The sequence below is a fragment of the Gadus chalcogrammus genome, chromosome 21, assembly GCF_026213295.1.
Source record: "Gadus chalcogrammus isolate NIFS_2021 chromosome 21, NIFS_Gcha_1.0, whole genome shotgun sequence".
Taxonomy (NCBI): Eukaryota; Metazoa; Chordata; class Actinopteri; order Gadiformes; family Gadidae; genus Gadus; species Gadus chalcogrammus.
In genome coordinates this window covers 90,493-112,981 of record NC_079432.1, presented here as the reverse complement: position 1 = coordinate 112,981, position 22,489 = coordinate 90,493, and the positions used below count along the sequence as shown (strand labels likewise).

General features: G+C 52.9%; 2 protein-coding genes and 1 non-coding gene across 4 annotated transcripts; 2 read left to right on the top strand and 1 right to left on the bottom strand.

The window, feature by feature from the left end:
• The first annotated feature begins 5,186 nt into the window (after nt 1-5,186).
• Nucleotides 5,187-7,363, top strand: LOC130374088 (E3 ubiquitin-protein ligase TRIM39-like). The gene is made up of 2 exons (XM_056580663.1): nt 5,187-5,361; nt 5,473-7,363. The coding sequence occupies exon 2, from the start codon at nt 5,475-5,477 to the stop codon at nt 7,095-7,097; it is 1,623 nt and encodes a 540-aa protein (XP_056436638.1). The 5' UTR covers nt 5,187-5,361; nt 5,473-5,474; the 3' UTR covers nt 7,098-7,363.
• Nucleotides 7,364-7,867: 504 nt separating this feature from the next.
• Nucleotides 7,868-21,764, bottom strand: LOC130374083 (filamin-A-interacting protein 1). 2 transcript variants are annotated; one of them, XM_056580656.1, is made up of 5 exons: nt 21,600-21,764; nt 16,254-16,430; nt 14,955-15,133; nt 9,754-12,409; nt 7,868-8,657 (listed from the first exon to the last, which is right to left on the bottom strand). In XM_056580656.1, exons 1-5 carry the CDS (start codon nt 21,747-21,749, stop codon nt 8,481-8,483), a joined length of 3,339 nt encoding a protein of 1,112 aa, XP_056436631.1. In that variant the 5' UTR covers nt 21,750-21,764; the 3' UTR covers nt 7,868-8,480. The 2 variants fall into 2 exon arrangements, with proteins under 2 accessions (XP_056436631.1, XP_056436632.1); XM_056580657.1 differs by lacking the exons at nt 14,955-15,133; nt 16,254-16,430; nt 21,600-21,764 and adding an exon at nt 14,415-14,559.
• On the top strand, nt 13,393-13,511 carry LOC130375122 (5S ribosomal RNA). Its single transcript, XR_008893795.1, has one exon. It is a non-coding gene; the product is annotated as a 5S ribosomal RNA (ribosomal RNA).
• Nucleotides 21,765-22,489: the final 725 nt, after the last annotated feature.

Sequence of the window (22,489 nt, the reverse complement as noted above, 5' to 3'; positions counted from 1 at the left end):
CATTTATTAAGCGAGGTATATCATACAGGGTATTAGAAATAGGAACGGAACAAGAGTGTAGAGTGGTGGAGGTATGGGAGGGGGGAGAGGAGTTTGTTGGTGTTAATTACTATAATCCATGTCAAAGGTTAGAGCTAGTTAGGATTAAAGGTATAGAAAGACACAAGATAATATGGTGTGCAGACTTCAATGCTCATAACACAATGTGGGGAGGGAATCACACAGACACGAATGGAAAAGTGATTGAAGAGTTAATGGAGGACAAGAATCTTGTTTGTTTGAATGATGGGAGGGGGACAAGGATGGATATAAGAACAAGTAATGAGTCCGTGTTGGATCTGACGTTGGCGTCAGTAAGTTTGGCAGAGATCAGTAACTGGGAGGTTTTGACTGGTAATTCAGATGCAGTGGTAAGGCTTGAAAATGAGATACGGAAAGCACAGGCAAACACAGAGTCAGTAGTGATAGTGTTTTTTGATATCGAAAAAGCATATGACATGATGTGGAAGGAAGGTTTGTTAATTAAGTTGTACAAGATGGGAGTAGGTGGAAGGGTTTTAACTGGATAAAGAATTTTTTGTTTGACAGAAAAATACAAGTCCGGATTGGGTCTGAAATGTCTAATAAGTATCTGGTGGGGAATGGCACTCCCCAAGGAAGTGTAATTAGTCCTTTATTGTTTATAATCATGATAAATGATGTTTTTTCAAAGGTTCCAGAGGATATAGGAAGTTCACTGTTAGCAGACGATGGGGCTTTGTGGAAAAGGGGAGGAAATGTGATGCATATTATTAGTAAAGTCCAGTCAGTAATTGATGGGGTGACAGAGTGGGGATTGGACTGGGGTGCAGATTTTCAGTAGAGAAAACTCAAACTGTAAGGAAAAGAATTGAGGATGGGATGAAATTGAGGATGTATGGGAAAGAGTTGGAAAGAGTTGGATCATTTAAATATTTGGGAGTTATTTTTGGGCAGACCATATTAGGAAGATGGAGGATAAATGCAAAAAGGTAATAAATGTGATGAGATGTTTGACTGGTAGGGATTGGGGAGCGAGCTGTTCAGCTTTAAAGACTATATATGTAGCTATGATTAGATCTGTGTTTGATGATGGGTGTGTAGTGTATGGGTCAGCCACAGTGTCTCTCTTGAGACAGCTGGACGTGATCCAGGCCAAGGCATTAAGGGTATGCAGCGGGGCTTTAAACCATCACCAGTGCCTGCTCTGCAGGTAGAAATGGGGGACATGTCACTGGAGTTGAGAAGGAAACAATTGATGGGGAACTATTGGGCTAAACTGCGAGGGCACAGTGAGTCTCACCCCACAAAAGGAGTGTTGAAAGAGTGCTGGGTTTATGGGAAGTGTGAGAGGAATCCTTTTGGTCGGGTGGGGAATGATATAGCGAAAGAGTTTGGTGTGGGTGAATTGAAGCTTAGTCCAACAGTGGTATATCCAATAATGCCGCCATGGAGGATGGTGTGGCCAGAGGTGGACTGGTGTGTGTTGGATATAAAGAAGAGAGAGAGAGAACAGATAGACCTGGCTAGTGTTTTTAATATTCATCTTCTTATAGAGTACAGTGAGTATGTTCATGTTTTTACCGATGGGGCCAAACAACCTGAGACAGGAGTGACAGGGTTTGGAGTAGCTGTTCCATCAAAAAGAATAGAGGTTAATGGAAGAACATCAGATAATTTAAGCGTGTATACAGTGGAGATGTTGGGGGTGCTGGTCGCTTTAAAATGGGTGGAATCAAGTTCAGTTGGAAAAATTGTGATCTGTACAGATTCAGCATCAGTTTTGGCAAGTATGCGGTCGTTTTACTCAAGTAGTCGCCAAGGTTTGTTATATGAAGTTCTACAGTCGATTACGAGAATCGTTCAGCAGGGGAGGCAAATACATTTTTTATGGGTTCCAGCTCATGTAGGGGTGAAGGGAAATGAGAATGCCGATAAGATGGCGAAGAAGGCATTGGAGAAGGAAAAAGTAGAAATGAATATCAGTTTAAGTAAGGCAGAAGTTAAAAGCCTGATATGGGGAAAAGTTAACAAAATGTGGCAAGAAAAATGGGACAGTGAGGAGAAAGGGAGATATTTATATAATATTCAAAAAAGTGTTAATGTTAAAATAAGGTATAGTGGTCAGAGGAAGGATGAACACATTTTGATAAGGTTAAGGTTGGGGCACAGTGCACTAAATAAAACAATGAATTTGATAGGAAAACACCCCACTGGATTATGTGAGGGGTGCCAGGTAGAGGAGACAGTGGAACATGTTTTAATGAACTGTAGTGGTTATGGGATGGAGAGGGAAAGTATGAAAAATCAATTGAGAGAATTGGGTATGCAGGAGTATACTTTGGAAAATATTTTAAGATTAGTGAAGAGGAATTGTATAAAAGTATTGTTTGGCTTTTTGTGAGATACAGGGTTATATGATAGGATATAGAGTCGAAAGAAGGTGTGAATGAGTGAGTGTTTGGATATTTTTGTTTTGATTCATTAACTGGATCAGAAGAGGGCGGTAATGCACCAAGTTGTGGATGCCCTCCGCCGTAAAACCCCAAGAAGAAGAAGAAACTGAATCCGGGGTTTAAACCTCGTCAACTGTTAGAATGTTACTTTGGACGAGACAATTAATTATTCAATAACTCCCTCTTCCTCTTTCATGTTATTGTGGGCGTGCACATCTGGGAGAGCTCCTCCAGCAGCGTAGCGCCAAATAAACAGGTTTTTGCTCTCTTTCTGTGTTTGTTGATAATCGGATCAGGGTTGAAAGTATTTGAGGAAGCACCGGGTCGATCAACACCGATGCATCCAAGTTCCAGTCGTCACCACTTAACCACCACAATGTCTCTTGTTGTTGTTATGGGGACAGGACGAGAGGACCCAAACGCTTGACAGGGAGGCAGAGACGGGGTGGAAAGGATGGGAAAGGGGGTTTATTGGAACAAGGGGTAACGACAAGCCGGGGCTAGGCAAGCGGTGGTCAGGCAGGCGAGGGTTCAGTAACAGACGGGCAGTGAGACAGGTGGGGGCTCGGCGGTAGGCGTGTAGTCAGGCAGGCGAGGATTCGGCAACGGGTAAACAGGGTGACGGACGGAGAACTGCAGAAGAGGGAAAAGGGTTAGGCCTACTGGAGGACAGGGAAAACGGACTGGATTTAGTTTAACGCTGGTAGGACCGGTCCGACCGATACTTACTGAGGTGTAGTAAACGAAGAACTGGCGCCGGCTGAATGGAGACCCCGGCTGAAGGAGGGAAAGGCGATTGCAGAATGCAGACAGGTGTGTTGAGAGAGTGAGGACCAGTGGCGCCAAACGGCCACTAGATGGGGGTGTTGGACCGTGTAGCAGGACGTGGTTTGTTTAGCACCTGCTCTCTTTTAACTCCAGAAAGAAGAGAACACGTATCAACGCATTTGAAGAGGCCAACACAGGTAGTCATTTAGTAAGTTAGGTTCTTTATTGTCCCCAAGGGGATAATTGTTCTCACACAGTCAAGTCAAGTTGGTTTCAGGGCAGCATACATTTGAAGAGACAGAACACAGTGTAGCAACACTATAAGATATCAAATAAATTATTTCCCCACATATACAACAGATAAACCCTCTTCCCACAAATTCCACAGAAAAACATGTAGACAGAAATAAACATGAACCATATACAGTGATGAAAAATCTACATATCTTTGTTCACTGCTATGATAGCTGAGGGGACTAAACTTTTTTTTTGGGGGCTTTTCTCCAGTTCATTACTCTATATCTGCGGCCAGATGGGAGTAATTGGAAGAATTGGCTAAGGGAATGGTCAGGGACGCTGACTATTACACGTGCCAGGGGTGCTACAGCGAGCTCATTTGCCTCTGACAGGCTGGGGGTGGGGAGGGTGATTATCTTGGATGCTATGTGTGGGGTTTTGAGGAGTCTGTTTTTGCTGGTGACAGTGAGCAGGGTGAAGCAGCAGGGGGAACAGTACTCCAGGATGGGTTGGATGATGCTTCTGTAGAGGAGTAAGAGGGGTAGGGGGGCCACAGACAGTGATCTCAGTTTGCGTATGACATAAAGCCGTGGATAGGGTTAATGACATGTTGGTTGGAGTTGAGTTTGTTATCTATGGTGAGCCCTAGGTATTTGAAACTGTTGACTAGTTCAACTGGTTGTCCTCTGATGAATGTGTGATTGAATGTAGGAGGTGTGTTGGCTGTGTGTATGACCTTTTCCTTTGTTTTGTCATTGTTTAACTGGAGATAGTTGTCTGTGCACCACTGTGTAAACTGTGTGGTTGACTGTTGGTATTCTGTGGTGGAATTGTTGTCACTGAGTAGACCTATTATGGCCGTGTCGTCTGCATCTTTATAGTACCTGGTGATGGGGGCTTGGCTGCTGCAGTCATGTGTGTAGAGGGTACACAGAAATGGACTGAGGACGCAGCCCTGAGGTGCTCCGGTGTTGGTGATGAGGGTTGATGATGTTGCTGTACCTACTTTCACTGCATGCGGTCTGTTGCTGAGGATATTGTATATCCAGTGAGTGTGGAGTGGAATAATGTCCAGATGTTTGAGCGTCTCGATGACCTGGTGCCGCTGGATAGTGTTGAATGCAGAGGTGGTGTCGACGCACAGGACTGATGCTAAGTGGTTTGGTGTCTGGAGAGGGTGGAGGAGGGAGTGGAGGAGGCACGCCACTGCGTCCTCCGTCCCACGTTTCGGCCTGTGTGCAAACTGGTGAGGGTCCAGCTGTGGTCCGACGGTTGACAGGATGAGGTGAAGCATTATCTTCTCCATGCACTTCGTTATGATGGGCGTGAGTGCAACTGGACGGAGGTGGTTGGGCTCTGACTGGCGGGGTTTTGGGGGTATTGGTGCAATGGTTGAGGTCTTCCATCGGTCGGGAACTTTAGCTGTTCTGTATGAATCCAACAAGACGGAGTGGAAGACTGGGCAGAGCTCCGTGGCACAGAGCTTTAGCACCCTTGCCGGGATGCCATCCGGCCCCGGTGCCTTCCCAATTATGCACCTGGCCAGCTGTGGCTGTACATCCTCCTGAGTGAAGGGTGGGTGCTGGGGTTCTACCAGTGCCTTCACAGGAGGCGGTGTAGTCCTGGGTGTCAAACCGGTTGAAGAACCTGTTCAGGGAGTTAGCAAAGTGCATGAACGCAGTGCAGCCATGTGTCGTGTGGGCGGAGCCAGGGGTTAAGGGAGGAGCCAGGGGTTAGGAGAGGAGGGGAGAGGACGTCAGGTAGAGGAAGCGAAACTTAAGGTTCAGATCAACCAAAGCACCCGACGTGGAAGCAGTTCTCTCGGTCAGGAGAAAAATAAAACGCATTTTGAAACACGCTTACGGACTGAAACAACATCAAGGTGAGTAAATAAGCACAACTCTGAGAGAAGTTAAAAACACTACTGCCGTTATGGAATTAAAAATATAATAATGGTATTGCTCAATACATAAACCTTGTCGTCTGTGTCTAGGAATGGCCTCTGCTAACACCTCCTGGTCTGAAGAGAACTTTTCATGTTCCATCTGTCTGGATGTGTTCAGCAGCCCAGTTTCCACACCATGTGGACACAACTTCTGCAGAACCTGTATTACTAAGTTCTGGGATGGACAAGTCGAGTACAAATGTCCCTTTTGCAACGAGCTTTTCAACACAAGACCTGATTTACGGGTCAATATCCTCTTTTCAGAGATGGTTGATCGGTTAGGAACGTCCCTACGAGTAAAAGAGCAGCCTTGTGTTGAACCAGCAGAAGTTCCCTGTGACGTCTGTACTGGGACCCAGCTGAAGGCCGTGAAGTCCTGCCTAGTGTGTCTTACCTCTTACTGCCAAAGCCACCTGGAGCCACACCATAGAGTCGCAGGCCTGAAGAAACATCGGCTGGTCGAGCCTATGGACCGTCTGGACGACAGGATGTGTAAGAAACACGACCGACTTCTGGAGCTCTTCTGCAAGACTGAACAGATGTGTGTGTGTCAGTTCTGCACAGAGACGGACCACAAGTCACATCCTGTTATACCTCTAAAGGAGGAATATGAAGTGAAGACGGCCCAGCTGGGGAAGCTGGAGGCTGAAGTTAAGCAGTGGATCCAGGAGAGACAAAAGAATATTCAGGAGATTAAAGACACAGTTAAACGCAGCAAAGCAGACGCAGAAAGAGAGATAGCTGATGGTGTGCAGGTCTTCACTGCTCTGATGCGCCGTATTGAAAAGTGCCATGATGATCTCTACCAAATGGTTAAGGAGAAACTGAAATCCACAGTGAAACAAGCTGAATACCTCATCAAAGAGCTGGAGCAGGAAATAGAAGATCTGACCAATAGAAGCTCAGAGGTGAAGCAGCTCTCACACACTGAAGACCACCTCCACTTCCTCCAGGCCTTCAGATCCCTGAAGGATCCTCCACCCACCAGGGACTTGACCACGGTGGAGGTCTGTCCTCCGTCATATGTAGGGACCTTGAGGAGATCCCTGGATCAGCTGGAGGAGACACTGAACATGGAGATGAAGAAGCTGCATGATGCTGAACTGAAGAGGGTCCAGCAGTATGAAGTAGATGTGACTCTGGATCCTGATACAGCTCATCCCTGGTTTATCCTGTCTGAGGATGGGAAACAAGTACATGATGGAGGTGTGAGGAAGAGACTCCCAGACAACCCTAAGAGATTTACACTGTTGGGAGGTGTTCTCACGAGGCAGAGCTTCTCCTCAGGGAGATTTTACTTTGAGGTCCAGGTTAAAGACATGACTCTCTGGTCTTTAGGAGTGGCCAGAGAGTCCATCGACAGAAAAGGTGGGTCCAGGTGGACCCCTGAGAACGGTTACTGGACTCTTCTCTCCAACAAGGATGTGTTGGTATTTAGAGATTACCCTGATGTCTGTCTCCCTCTGAGAGCTGGGCTCCAGAAGGTGGGGGTGTTTGTTGATTATGATGAGGGTCTGCTCTCCTTCTATGATGTGGAAGCCAGGGTTCATCTCTACTCTGCTACTGGCTGCACCTTCAGTGAGCCTCTCTATCCACTCCTCTACCCAGGATTACATTACGGAGGTAACAACTCTGCCCCCCTGATCATCTCACCTGTCAATCAAACAGACTAGGACCTTTGTTTGGTAATAAAATAATCAAACGACCAAAACAACTAATGTTGTTTCCTGAATTAGAATCTCTACTATGGGAGGTCTGAGAGACCTGTATTCATATCTTACTCTTCACTGTCATCTAAGGAGTAATTCATTAAGCCATTAACACTGTGCTATTAAAAATATAACCCATTATAACCTATAAGGCTACACTATAATGTTCACTGTCTTTTATCTGATTGTTTTTTTATATTTTTAATTAATGAAAAAAGAAATGTATTAGATAAGGTGAAACATTGATTTTGATAACATTATCATTAGTTGTTTTAACCAAATAGTAATATTCCTTTATTATTTTTGAATCATTTTTGACAACACAGTACAATGTTTGTAAACTTTTGAGATTTGAATAAAAATGTACTAAAAGTAGAATGAGGACATCTTCTGTGGAATAGGTACATTCTCAGTACAATATGTATTGAGTAGAATAGGTACATTATCAGTACCATATGTATTCAGTGGAATAGGTACATTCTCAGTACAATATGTATTCAGTGGAATAGGTACATTCTCAGTACAATATGTATTCAGTGGAATAGGTACATTCTCAGTACAATATTGTGGGAGTGTGTTCTGCCGGTGGCTGCTCTCAGCAGCCTCACCTGGCCCGAGTCAGACTGAGTGGACTCTGGGGGGGGGGGGGGGGGGGGGGGCTGCACACCTGTTGGGCAGTGTGTGTGTGTGTGTGTGTGTGTGTGTGTGTGTGTGTGTGTGTGTGTGTGTGTGTGTGTGTGTGTGTGTGTGTGTGTGTGTGTGTGTGTGTGTGTGTGTGTGTGTGTGTGTGTGTGTGTGTGTGTGTGTGTGTGTGTGTGTTAAAAAATTTGAAATTGTTAATCTTACAGAATGCTATATTTGATCTTTTATTGAGGTGTTCTAAAAACGAAGAAATCCAAGTAATGCCTAGAAAGTGTTACTGTAGAGATAAATATTGTTTATTATGGACAGAAACATGAGAGAGTGTACATCACACTCTCCATACACGATCATTCAGTGATTAGAATCCTCCGGAAGCAGCAGATAAATAAACACACGGTATAAATGTGAGTTATATTAAAATATACTCTAGCTGGCCGTCCCCAACGAGAAGGCATTACAGTCAAGGCACGTGTAGTTCAGAATAACCAGTGCTTTGAGTCCTCTTAAACCATGCAAATGAGTCGACAGCTTCGCGTGCTAAATAAAATAACATTGATAAAAATCATCATTCAACAATAATATCCATAAAATAACCTGGTTTTTATTCCTCTAAATGCGGTTGGCTCTAAGCCCCGCCCACTAGCCCGAGGGGTCCGGCGGCCATCTTGTCGTCCGCGTGATTAGACGCCGTCGCCACGGAGACGCTCAGCTCTTCCCGCCCGACGAGGAGGCGGGGCCACACCCGGCCGACCTCCTCAGCTCGATCTTCATCAGCTGACCCTCGGAGCGCGACTCCATCCTGGTTACCGTGGCGACGGCCGCGCCCGCCTTGGCGGAGGTCTTCAGGCCCCTGGACATCGGGATCCGGGACGCGGCGCCAGCCTGGGGATTGAACACACGACACCGACGGACGGTCAGGAGGGTGACGGGCGGTGTGGTCAGGGGGAGGGCCTGGGGGCGGGGCCTGTTCACCACTCAGGACCGCGTTCAGACGACCACTGACCGATGTGAGGACCGCAGAGTCCCTCACCGGCTGAACAAGACCCGAGACTCACCTGGTCAGAGGTCACCTGGACTCTGCAGGTGAACTCCTAGGCTCCGCCCAGCAGGGCTGGCTATGCAGAGAGGCCTCAAGCCCCTCCCCTCCGACTTGTTGTATGTTGTACATCCTGGCCCTTAATGTACGCACTTATTGTGTGTTGTATTGAGCTATAGTACTTAGTTATGTAGCAGCTTATCCTAGCTATCTCTGTTGAGTACGGGGAACGGGTTAACCTAGTGATTGTTGGTGATTGGCTCTTGGTATTATGAACATCCTTATTGTACCGACAGAGATTCACCTTCTTATCACAAATGTACTTATTCTTAGTCACTTTGAATAAAAGCGTCCTAAATGTAAATGAGGTAACGGTGTGCCCGGTGAAGCTCTGTCAGGGGAGCGAGCGGCAGTCACTCATTCATCTGATCTACAGCGAGGACTCAACGGCCGTTCAATACAGTTCATAAACACACGGCCTGTTCAGCGCTCTGAGGCTGTACCTGGGATGAAGGGCTATAAGAATAAAATGGACTATAATTGAACGTCATGCATGAACGCATGTCAACATGAGTAGTGGGAAGAGGTCAGCTGCTCTATGGGGAACACACGCCCCTTCATACCATCAGAAACCCTTCAGACCCATCTGCCAGTAAACAGTTCAGATGAATGTGCTCTAAGAAACAAAAACGGTACCCAGTCGCGCTTGAGCCTCTCTACCAACCGGGAGAGGAACCGTCCAATCAGAGACCAGAAGGAACCAAGCGGGGGTCACAGGTCACCCAGCGGGGGTCACAGGTCACCCAGCGGGGGTCACAGGTCACCCAGCGGGGGTCACGGGTCACCCAGCGGGGGTCACGGGTCACACAGCGGGGGTCACAGGTCACACAGCGGGGGTCACAGGTCACCCAGCGGGGGTCACAGGTCACGGGGGTTACTCACCGGCGGCTGCGTGGGCCGGCAGGTTGCCAAGGTGATGGGCGTGATGGTGATGCTGCTCGTCATCTTCCCCGTCGCCGTGGCGCCGGCCTGGCGAGGGGACCGGAGGACCGTCCCCGTGGAGGTCTCCCTCCCCTCGGCCACGCCCAGCGTCCGGACGCTCAGCCCCGCCCCCCCGGGCCCCTCCCCCGGGCGCGGCCCGGCGGGGCCCAGGTGGATGTGGATCCGGTTGTCCTCGGTGGTGGTGATGTTGGACTTCCTGCTGACGGAGAGGACGGAGACCGGGGAGCGGGCGCCGGGGCTCCGGTCCGGGGACGAGGCCCTGGAGACGGTCGTTATGGTGACCGGAGACTTGCAGCTCAGGTCCCCGGCGGCCCTGGGACCCGGGGGGCCGGAGGGGGGCCGCGGCACGATGGTGATGCGGGGTCTCTGCAGGCCCGGCGTGGGGATGACGGTGGTGGTGGAGTAGAAGTCCTCGGCCCGCGGGCCGCTGATCTCCAGGGTGGCCGTGCTGTTCCGGGGGTCCGGCGTCACGCGGATGTGCAGCGGCTGGCCCGCCTTCTGGGACATGGTGAGCTCCGCCCCGTGGAACAGCGGCCCCCCGTCGACCCGGGGTGGGGCCTTGTCCGGCAGCCCGCCCGCCTCCTTCTTCTTCATCCAGGGGATCCAGGACCTCCTGGCGGCCCCCGGCTCGGCCGCCGCCGCGGGGGGGTAGCACTCCGGCACGGCGGGCTGCTTCAGCCCCTGCTGGCGGAGGTTGCTCATGAGGTGGTTCTCCTCCAGCACCGAGTTCCTGATGAAGCCGGCGGGCGTCTCCTCCTCCTCCTCCTCCTCCTCGTCTGCCGCCGTGTAACGCGCCACGGCGTCCGTCTGCACGCCGGTGGAGGTGACGGGCACGTCTACCATCCTCCGCCCGTTCATCCCGGGCTTCAGGGCGCGGGTGGAGCGCCGCGTGGCCTCCAGCTCCCGGGCGAGGCCGACCACCTCGCCGCTCAGGCTCCGCCTCCGCTGCTCCTCCTCCGCCAGCCGCCGCTGCAGGACGGAGAAGTCGACGTGCAGCTGGGACAGCTGGTCCTCCTTGTTCATCAGCTCGTGGATCTTCTCCTTGAGGGCCCGGACGTCCGTCTGGAGGTCGCGGCTCCTGGCCTCCTCCCTCCGGCAGCGGAGGCGGAGCTCCGCCTCGGGGCTCTCCGCCTCCCCCTTCTCCACGGCCTTGTTCCTGGCGATCTGGCTCCTCACGTCCTCCAGCATCCGGGCCAGGACGTTGGCCTTGTCCTGCTCCGTCCTGAACTTCTTCTCCAGGAGCTCGTACTCGTCCTCCGTCTTCATCAGGTCCCCCTCCACCACCTCCAGCTGCTTCAGGCGGTTCTTCAGTCGCTCCACCTCCAGCGTGAGCTCCTTCGCCCGGTTGTCCTCGTCCTGACGGTGGTCGTTCTCCTTGGTGGCGCGCCACCTCTGCGACTCTCGTTCCCCTCCCTCCAGTCCGTCCATCCTGACCCTCATCTTCTCCACCTTGGAGCTGAGCTCCCTGCATCTCTCGTCCTCGCTGGCCAGCCTGCACTTCAGTTCCTCCTTCTCTTCCGTCAGCGTTGTCACTTTCACTTCCATCTCCGACTTGAGCTTGAGGAGTTTTTTGCTCTCCTCGATTAACTTCTCTGTGACCTTCATCACCTTGCCCTGTTCCCCTTTGTACATCTTGTTCAGTTCCTCACTCCTCTCCTCCTCCTGCCGAAGCCTCTCAGCCATGTTCTTCCTCTCGTCTACCAGGATCACGGTGAACGACTTCAGCTTCATCATGTCGTCCTTCAGGAGCATCTCCGCCTTTTCAAACTTTGCTTCACACGACTGCAGATCTTTCACTCGGTTCTTCACCCCCTCCAGCTCCCCGGCCAGGTCCTTCATCACGCCCTTCTCCCTCTCCAGGTTGACGAGGAGCTGAGAACACTCCGCCTTGCTCTTGGCGAAGGCTGCCTCCAGCTTCTCCAGCTGGGCCATCCTCTTCTGCAGCCGCTCCACCTCCAGCCTCAGGTCCTTGCTGTGGTCCGTCTCCTCCTGGAGCCTCTTCCTCAGCTCCCGGCACTGGCTCTCCGTCTTGGTGATCTCCTCGTCCTTGCCCTCCATCTCCAGCACCCTCTTCCTCAGGGTCTCCAGCTCGGCCAGGAGCGAGGCGTTCCCGCACTCCCCTCTGCTGATCTTCTCCCTCAGCTCCCGCAGGTCCTCGTCCGACCTCCTCAGCGCCGCGTTGCTCTCCTCCAGCTCCTCCGTCTTGTGCGTCAGCCCCGCCATCCTGAGCCTCAGCTGGCGTTCCTGGGCCTCCTGGTCGGCCAGCTTGACGGTCAGCTCCTCCTGCTCCTCGAAGGACCGGGCGGATCGGACCTCCAGCTCCGCCTCCAGCCTCAGCACCTTCTCGCCGTCCTCCAGGGCGGCGGCGTCGGCGGAGGCCAGCCGCCGCTCCGTCTCCTGCAGCCTCTGGGCCAGGTCCCGGACCTTCTGGCCCCGCTGGTCCATCTGCTCCATGTGCAGCTGCCGCTCGTCCACCAGCATCAGGGCGAAGGACTTGAGCCGGACCAGCTCCGCCCGCAGCTTCTCCAGCCGCTGGGCGTGGTCCTGCTCCTTCCGGGCCTGGTAGGCCTTCTCCTGCTCCAGGAGCCGCTTCAGCCTGCGGAGAACCAGAGACACAGCATCACCGCAGGGAACGGAGGCACCGGACTCACCTAGGAGAAGCACAGCGGGGAGGAGGTCCGTGTGGAACCACAGAGTTCACTGGGCAAACTGGTTAGAGAGACGGAGAGAGAGAGACGGAGAGACGGAGACAGAGAGACGGAAAGACGGAGACAGAGAGAGACGGAGAGAGAGAGACGGAGAGAGAGAGACGGAGAGACGGAAAGACGGAGAGAGACGGAGAGAGAGAGACGGACGGAGAGAGAGAGAGGGAGAGACGGAGAGAGAGACGGACGGAGAGAGAGAGAGAGAGAGAGAGTGAGGGAGAGAGAGAGAGAGAGAGGGAGAGAGAGAGAGTGAGGGAGAGAGAGAGAGAGAGAGAGAGAGAGAGAGAGAGAGAGAGAGATGGACGGACACGGAGAGACGGAGAGAGAGAGGGAGAGAGAGAGAGAGAGAGGGAGAGAGAGAGAGAGAGAGGGAGAGAGAGAGAGAGAGAGAGAGAGAGAGAGAGAGAGAGAGAGGGAGAGAGAGAGAGGGACGGACGGACACGGAGAGACAAAGAGAGAGAGAGAGGGACGGAGAGAGGGAGAGAGAGAGAGAGAGAGAGAGAGAGAGACGGAAAGAGGGAGAGAAATAACTGCCCAGTCTTACGATGAATACCGCAACATAAAGAAATAAACATCATGTTAAACATATCAAAGTCTCAAAATGTTCATTCATAATGCAGCAACCCACAACACAAAGGAACACACCTGTCCCGACTCTCTGACAGTTCGGTAGATAAACAGGACGAGGTCTGTGACCAGGCTCTAGTTCTCCACAGGTCAGCGAACGCAGCCTTCACACATTAGCCCCTCCTTCCCGCTGAGCTCTCTGCTCATTGGCTGGGAGCAGGCAGATGCGTAGCGCCACGCCCCCCCGGGTAGAGGTTTAACTCCGCTCTGCGGGGGTCTGACGCTGAGCGGACATAAGAGCCTACTGTGTGACAGCCTTACCACCATGGACACGCCCGATCTCGTCTGATCTCGGAGGCTAAGCATGGTCGGGCCTGGTTAGTACTTGGATGGGAGACCGCCTGGGAATACCAGGTGCTGTAAGTGGTGTCGTGTGGTGGCCAATAGGTGGCACTCTTCCCTCTGGCCTTAACATCACTCGACGCCCCGGTGCAGTGACGGGGACACTGTGCTGCGGAAGGCGCCGTCCTTCGGAGGAGACGTAAAACCGAGGTCCTGACTCACTGAGGTCATAAAAGATCCCAGGACACTTATCGCAAAGAGTAGGGGTTTCCCCGGTGTCCTGGCCCAACAAGACTCATTCAGTCTGGCCCCCTAATCACCCTCCTGTATAATTGGCTGACTCATTAATTCCCTCCCTCCAGCTGGTGCGTGGTGAGCGTTCTGGCGCAGATTGGCTGCCGTGCATCACCCCAGTGGTTCTACACACTGGTGGTGGTTTGTGAGGTCCCCCCTTCACTGTAAAAGCGTCTTTCAGCGTCTAGAAAAGCGCTTTAGAAATTCAATCCAATATTATTATTATTACTGTTCCCTCAGAGAGACCGAGGCTCACAGAACAGAGATCTGCTGAGCAACCACCACAACACCACCGCAACACCACCGCAACACCACCACAACACGCCACAACACCATGGTGTGTGTGTGTGTGTGTGTGTGTGTGTGTGTGTGTGTGTGTGTGTGTGTGTGTGTGTGTGTGTGTGTGTGTGTGTGTGTGTGTGTGTGTGTGTGTGTGTGTGTGTGTGTGTGTGGGGTAACAGTGGTGTAATCTATGTAACAATGCAGTAAAATATGATATATACCTGTATAGATATATGTATATATTTGTACACAGATATCTGTGTGTATCTCTCTCTGTGTATCGTGACACTGAACCGGTTGTACTTTATGAGTTAATATCTCACCACTTATAAACTAAAGTAAACACATTTCATGGATAAAGCAACTAGAGACATATTTTCTAATCGAAAGAAGAACAGAGAAGAAGTTCACCTCTGAACATAAATATTGATCTATTCAGTTGCCAGGTTCAGATGAGTTAACGTCATCAGTGAAATGTGAACAGCTGTGTTTCTTCCTCCAATACGACATGAAGACCTCCAAACAGGGTGGCTGACTGGGTTATGATCAACATGACCTCATCGCTCAGGAGTTCTGGGCATGAGAGAGAGGGAGGGAGGGAGGAGGGAGGGGGGGAGGGAGGGAGGGAGGGAGGGGGAGGGACGGAGGGGAGGAAAGAGGAGGGGGGGGGAGTGAGGGAGAGAGGGAGGGAGAAGGGAGGAGGGAGGAGGGAGGAGGGAGGGGGTAGGAATGAGGGGAGATATTCAAGCCTGATATCACCTGGATTGGATCTGTGTGACTGCAGCCCAGAGGAATGTTCTGGAGGACGGACAGGGACCACACTGTAGGGTCACCTCTCCCCACCCCCACCCCCCCCCCCCTCCCTCCCCCCCCTCCCCCCCCTCCCTCCCCTCACCTCTCCCTCTCCCCCCCCCCTCCCTCCCCCTCCCCCCCCCCCCTCCCTCCCCTCACCTCTCCCTCTCCTGCTCCAGCAGGTTGGTGAAGTCGTCGCTCTTGGTCATGAACTCGCTGTGCTTCTGTTTCTCGCGGTCCAGGTCGCCCACGGTGCGGCGGTGGAACTTCTCCGCCAGCAGCAGCTGCTCCAGCATGCGGCGGTACGAGTCCCGCTGGCGCTGCTCCAGACGGTCCAGCTGAGGACGGAGAGCAGACCTCAGGTCAGACCTCAGAGCAGACCAGAACAACAGACCTCAGAGCAGACCTCAGAGCAGACCGGAACAACAGACCTCAGAGCAGACCAGAACAACAGACCTCAGAGCAGACCTCAGAGCAGACCAGAGCAACAAACCTCAGAGCAGACCAGAACAACAGACCTCAGAGCAGACCAGAACAACAGACCTCAGAGCAGACCAGAACAACAGACCTCAGAGCAGACCTCAGAGCAGACCAGAGCAACAAACCTCAGAGCAGACCAGAACAACAGACCTCAGAGCAGACCAGAACAACAGACCTCAGAGCAGACCAGAACAACAGACCTCAGAGCAGACCAGAACAACAGACCTCAGAGCAGACCAGAACAACAGACCTTAGAGCAGACCAGAACAACAGACCTCAGAGCAGACCTCAGAGCAGACCTCAGAGCAGACCAGAGCAACAGACCTTAGAGCAGACCAGAACAACAGACCTCAGAGCAGACCAGAACAACAGACCTCAGAGCAGACCAGAACAACAGACCTCAGAGCAGACCAGAACAACAGACCTTAGAGCAGACCAGAACAACAGACCTCAGAGCAGACCAGAACAACAGACCTCAGAGCAGACCAGAACAACAGACCTCAGAGCAGACCTCAAAGCAGAGCAGACCAGAACAACAGACCTCAGAGCAGACCAGAACAACAGACCTCAGAGCAGACCAGAACAACAGACCTCAGAGTAGACCAGAGCAACAGACCTCAGAGCAGACCTCAGATCAGAGTTATGAGTACGACTCAGTTAGCTAACATTCATGAGCTATAACTAACTCAATGGGTATGATTCAGAGAAGTAACATTAGTGAGTTATGGTTATGGGTATGATTCAGATAACTAACTCACAGTCAGGTCGTTAAAGTTAAGTATCCGATCTCTTATTTGTGATGTCATTAATAGTTGGCCTGCCAAGCCCTGTGAGACCCGACCGTTAATCCAGTGCTAATCAAACAGAATCGGATTGGATAATTTATAGTTTGTAGTTCTGACGCCGTCTCAGATGCATCCAACCAAAGTGGACCGGGACCCCCAGAACCAGAACCCCCACCCCCCCCCCGGAGCGCACCTCTTCCATGGGCCGCTGGTAGACGTCCTCCTCGGGGGCGGGGGCGTGGGCCAGCAGGCGGTCCCGCTGCAGGGCCTGCAGGGCCGCGACGGGGCCCGGGGCCCCGTACTGGGCCTCCAGCATCGCCGGCTGCTGGCCGCGGTCCGACTCCAGCAGCGAGATGTAGTCCTCTCTGGCCTGGGGAGGGGGACAGACATGCTTTACAGGCCTGACAACACGCCAGAAAGGTTAATGAGGGGGAAATGTTTAGTTGGATTATGCTAGATAACTTTTACCATTGCGTTGCGTTACTATATTGGGCCCATGAGGGTTTCAATCCCTGGGGGGTTCATCTCGTTGCCCTGCGACCTTAGTGCGGGTTTCAATCCGCACTAACTGGTTATCCCCCGCTCCACCCTTGTCCGTTCCATTTGGAGGCATGTTTGATAAAAAAAAATATTTTGATTCTTTAATTAAATTTCATTAATTAATTAAGGCCGCCCCCAGAAGGCGCCCCCAACGCATTTGCCGCGCTAGGCGATCGCCTAGGATCGCATTGTTTTTCGCCGGTGGGCGAGCCCTTAACCTGCGTCCGCGTCCCAGTTTCATTGACGTGATCCATCAGCCCGCCCGCCCCCTGATGATCATGACAGCCCTCACTGCTGTCTCCGCACACAGCGTGTTTATGCCTCAATTTGCGGGACGCGTAATGGAAATGCGGGACCGTCCCGCACAAAGCGGGACATCTGGTCACCCTAATTGTGCCCTGAAACAAACGTATATTTAATATTTGATGTATATTACAAGCCATTACCAGCAGAGGGCACTGTTTCTCTTATATCAAATCAATTATTAATATTGCTCAAAAATCTCAACCTCTCCTGGAACCGTCACCTTATCGTGGTGGAGAGGTTTGCGTGTCCCTGTGAACCTGAGGGCTGTGTTGTCTGGAGCCTTGTGCTCCTGGTAGGGTCTCTCATGGCAGAGTGGTCTCAGGCGAGGGGCCAGACTAAGAATGGTTCAAAAATCCTCAATGAATATCGAAAAAAGAGGAGATGTGACCCGGCCCGGAGGAAGCCCGGGGCCCCCGTCTGGAGCTAGGCCCAGACGGAGGGCTCGATGGCGAGCGCCTGGTGGCCGGGTTTGCCACGGAGCCCGGTCGGGCACAGCCCGAACAAACTACGTGGCACCCCCCCTCTCTTCATCTCATGGGCCCACCACCTGTGGGAAGACCCGTTGGGGTCGGGTGCGCAGCCACATGGGTGGCAGCGAAGGTCAGGGGTCTCGACGGACCAGACCCGGGCGGCAGAAGCTAGCTCTGGGGACGTGGAACGTCACCTCGCTGTGGGGAAAGGAACCAGAGCTTGTGAGGGAGGTGGAGCGCTATCAGTTAGATCTGGTGGGGCTTACCTCCACGCACAGTCTCAGCTCTGGTACCGTACTCCTGGATAAGGGTTGGACTCTATTCTTCTCCGGAGTTGCCAAGGGCGTGAGGCGCCGGGCGGGTGTGGGGATACTCATAAATCCCCGGCTGAGCGCCGCGGTGTTGGAGTTTACCCCGGTAGACGAGAGGGTCGCCTCCCTGCGCCTAAGGGTTGTAGGGGGGAAAACTCTGACTGTTGTTTGTGCGTATGCACCAAACAGCAGTTCAGAGTACTCGGCCTTCTTGGAGACCCTGAATGGAGTCCTGTATGGGGCTCCAGTAGGGGACTCCGTAGTTCTGCTGGGTGACTTCAACGCCCACGTGGGCAACGATGGAGACACCTGGAGAGGCGTGGTGGGGAGGAACGGCCTCCCTGATCTAAACCCGAACGGTCGTTTGTTATTGGACTTCTGTGCTAGTCATGGATTATCCATAACAAACACCATGTTCGAACATAAGGGTGCTCATAAGTGTACCTGGTACCAGAGTACCCTAGGCCGAAGATCAATGATCGATTTTGTGATCGTGTCATCTGATCTGAGGCCGCATGTTTTGGACACTCGGGTAAAGAGAGGGGCGGAACTGTCAACCGACCACCATCTGGTTGTGAGTTGGATCAGGGAATGGGGGAAATTTCCGGATAGACCTGGTAAGCCCAAACGCGTAGTGCGGGTGAACTGGGAACGTCTGGAGGAGGCCCCCGTCCTAGGTATCTTCAACTCACACCTCCGGCGGAGTTTTTCTAGCATTCCTGTGGAGGTTGGGGACATTGAGCCGGAGTGGGCTGTGTTCAAAGCCTCCATTGCTGAAGCTGCGGTGGCTAGCTGTGGCCTCAGGGTCTTAGGCTCCTCAAGGGGCGGTAACCCTCGGACACCGTGGTGGACACCGGTGGTCAGGGAAGCCGTCCGATTGAAGAAGGAGGCCTTCCGGGATATGATATCCTGGAGGACTCCTGACTCGGTTGCAGGGTACCGACAGGCCCGAAGGGCTGCAGCTGCTGCCGTGTCGGAGGCTAAGCAGCGGGTGTGGGAGAAGTTCGGAGAGGCCATGGAGAAGGACTTTCGGTCGGCACCAAAGTGTTTCTGGAAGACTATCCGGCACCTCAGGAGGGGGAAACGGGGAACCGTCCAAGCTGTGTACAGTAAGGAGGGGACTCTGTTGACCTCAACTGAGGAGGTCGTCGGACGTTGGAAGGAACACTTTGAGGAACTCCTGAACCCGAATAACACGCCCTCTATGTTGGAGGCAGAGCTCGAGGTTGATGGTGTTTCGTCGTCAATTTCCCTGGTGGAGGTCACTGAGGTAGTCAAACATCTCCGCAGTGGCAAAGCCCCAGGGATTGATGAGATCCAGCCAGAAATGCTAAAGGCTCTGGGTGTTGAGGGGCTGTCATGGTTGACACGCCTATTCAACATCGCGTGGGAGTCGGGTACAGTGCCAAAGGAGTGGCAAACCGGGGTGGTGGTTCCCCTGTTCAAAAAGGGGGACCAGAGAGTGTGTGCCAATTACCGGGGTATCACACTTCTCAGCCTCCCTGGTAAAGTCTACTCCAAGGTACTGGAAAGGAGGGTTCGGCCGATCGTCGAACCTCAGATTGAAGAGGAACAATGCGGTTTTCGCCCCGGACGTGGAACTACGGACCAGCTCTTCACTCTCGCAAGGATCCTGGAGGGGGCCTGGGAGTATGCCCATCCGGTCTACATGTGTTTTGTGGATCTGGAGAAGGCGTATGACCGGGTCCCCCGGGAGAAACTGTGGGAGGTGCTGCGGGAGTATGGGGTAAAGGGGTCTATCCTCAGGGCCATCCAATCCCTGTACTCCCAAAGCGAGAGCTGTGTTCGCGTCCTCGGCAGCCAGTCAGTTTCGTTCTCGGTGGGTGCTGGGCTCCGCCAGGGCTGCGCCTTGTCACCAATCCTGTTTGTGATATACATGGGCAGGATATCGAGGCGTAGTCGTGGTGGGGAGGGGTTGCAGTTCGGTGGTCTGAGGATCTCGTCACTGCTTTTTGCGGATGATGTGGTCCTCATGGGATCATCGGCCTGTGACCTTCAGCACTCACTGGATCGGCTGGCGGCCGAGTGTGAAGCGGCTGGGATGAGGATCAGCACCGCTAAATCTGAGGCCATGACTCTTAGCAGGAAACCGATGGATTGCTTACTCCGGGTAGGAAATGAGTCCTTAGCCCAAGTGAAGGAGTTCAAGTACCTCGGGGTCTTGTTCGCGAGTGAGGGTACTATGGAACGTGAGATTGGCCGGAGAATCGGAGCAGCGGGGGCGGTATTGCGTTCGCTTTACCGCACCGTTGTGACGAAAAGAGAGCTGAGCCGCAAGGCAAAGCTCTCGATCTACCGGTCGATTTTCGTTCCTATCCTCACCTATGGTCATGAGGGCTGGGTGATGACCGAAAGGACGAGATCGCGGGTACAAGCGGCCGAGATGAGTTTTCTCAGAAGGGTGGTTGGCGTCTCCCTTAGGGATAGGGTGAGAAGCTCAGCCATCCGTGAGGAACTCGGATTAGAGCCGCTGCTCCTTTACTTAGAAAGGAGTCAGCTGAGGTGGTTCGGGCATCTGGTAAGGATGCCCACTGGGCGCCTTCCTTGGGAGGTGTTTCAGGCACGTCCAGTGGGGAGGAGATCTCGGGGAAGACCCAGGACTAGGTGGAGAGATTATATCTCAACACTGGCCTGGGAACGCCTCGGGATCCCCCCGTCAGAGTTGGTCAATGTGGCCCGGGAAAGGGAAGTCTGGGGCCCCCTGCTTGAGCTGCTCCCCCCGCGACCCGACCCCGGATAAGCGGAAGAAAATGAGATGAGATGATGAGATGAGATGAGATATTGCTCAAAAATGATTATCGAGATTGTAACTGATATGAGGGATATAGATCCTCCCGCGTGTGTTAATGACGGTTACCATCTGTCTGCCTATTTCTGAGATTTATAAAAAAAAAAAAAAAAATACTAATATAAAAAGAAGTATATCATTGTTTGTGTCAAACTGGATCAAAGATATTTTTTAAACATGTGTAGACCACCTCCAAATTTCCATCATTTAAAACTTTTTTGTGACTCTATGAATCACCCTTGGGTTATATGAGGCGGTACACTCAGCAGAGCGCCGTGTGTCCAGCTGAGGTGTTGCCGTCGCGTCCGTCGCAGGTCACAGCGAGCGGAAAATAACAACACACCCTCGCGGGCGCGGTGGAAATAGAGGATGAGGTCGTCGTGGCGATAACGGAAACACCCTGGCTGCCTGCTCTGCCTCCGCCACAGCCCTGCTGTCGTCATGGATACCAAAAGATAGTCCCTCGATCGATGTTTAACGTCGTGACATCACCACGTGGATCATGAGCTTAGTGGGTGGAGACAGGGAACAGACTTAATTAAAGATGTTTTGTTGATATGTGATGATGTCAGCATATGGTTCCATGTGTTACAGCTGCACCCGTCCTCCTGAGAAGACACTGAGCTCACCTGAAGAGCTACACCTGCAGCTCCACCTGAGAAGACACTGAGCTCACCTGTAGAGCTCCACCTGCAGCTCCACCTGAGAAGACACTGAGCTCACCTGTAGAGCTACACCTGCAGCTCCAACTGAGATGACACTGAGCTCACCTGAAGAGCTACACCTGCAGCTCCACCTGAGAAGACACTGAGCTCACCTGTAGAGCTCCACCTGCAGCTCCACCTGAGAAGACACTGAGCTCACCTGTAGAGCTCCACCTGCAGCTCCACCTGAGAAGACACTGAGCTCACCTGTAGAGCTCAACCTGCAGCTCCACCTGAGAAGACACTGAGCTCACCTGTAGAGCTCCACCTGAGAAGACACTGAGCTCACCTGTAGAGCTACACCTGCAGCTCCAACTGAGATGACACTGAGCTCACCTGTAGAGCTCCACCTCAGCTCCACCTTCACCTCACCTGGGACACACCTGAGCTCCACCTCACCTGTACCTCCCCCTCCATGATGCCCAGCAGGTGAAGCATGTCCATCTTGGAGAGCTGCAACTCTGCGGTCTTCCCTCCTCCTCCTCCTCCTCCTCCTGGCGTCGTTCTCTTCCCTCTGGCCTTCCTCCCCAGAGCGACCTTCTTCATCATCCTCTTATTGGAGACCTCCTGGTCTCCCCCCTCCTCCCCCCCCTCCCTCCCCTCCTGCCGCTCCTCCCCTGTGGGGAGGTGTTCCGGGGGGGTCCGGGGGTTCTGGTCCTGGGGGTCATCCTCACCGCAGCTCACAGACCTCATGCCCACCTGCGGGAGGAACAGAGCAGAGGTTGGAACCCACCTGGTCCAGAGAGGAGGCGGGGCCTGAGGTCTGCTCAGGTGAGTCTCCGACCTGGGGAGTCCTGCTGTGACGCAGGGGGGGAGGGTCTGGGCTTTAGGGTCTCGGTGGGGTCCCAAAGGGGTTCTGAGGTCCAACCCCAAAGTCCACAGACTGCCTGTAAGCATCCCTCAGCAAGGACAATTTAGAGACGCCATGACGCTGACGGCACACACACTTTCCAGGAGAAGACCGTTTCCACTCGGCTTATCAACCCCAGCAACAGAGGAAGTGAGAATGGGCGGAGTCTAAACCTGGTGGGAGCCCCAGGGGATTCTGGGTAAAGCAACATGAGCCAGTCTGTGTCTGGGACCAGGAGAGCCCAGGCTAGCAGGGGCCTACTCGTGGGCCCCTGGAGGGCCTCATGGCGGGCCCCACCAGCTAGCCGGTATTAATAGTCGTCCCTTGGCAGAGGCCCATCTCCCATGAGCCTCAGGACCACAGCGCCCGGCCGCCATCTTGGCGGTCCGGTCGGGTTCCAGGGTTACGCTGGTGGGACCCAAACCCCGGGAGGTGAACC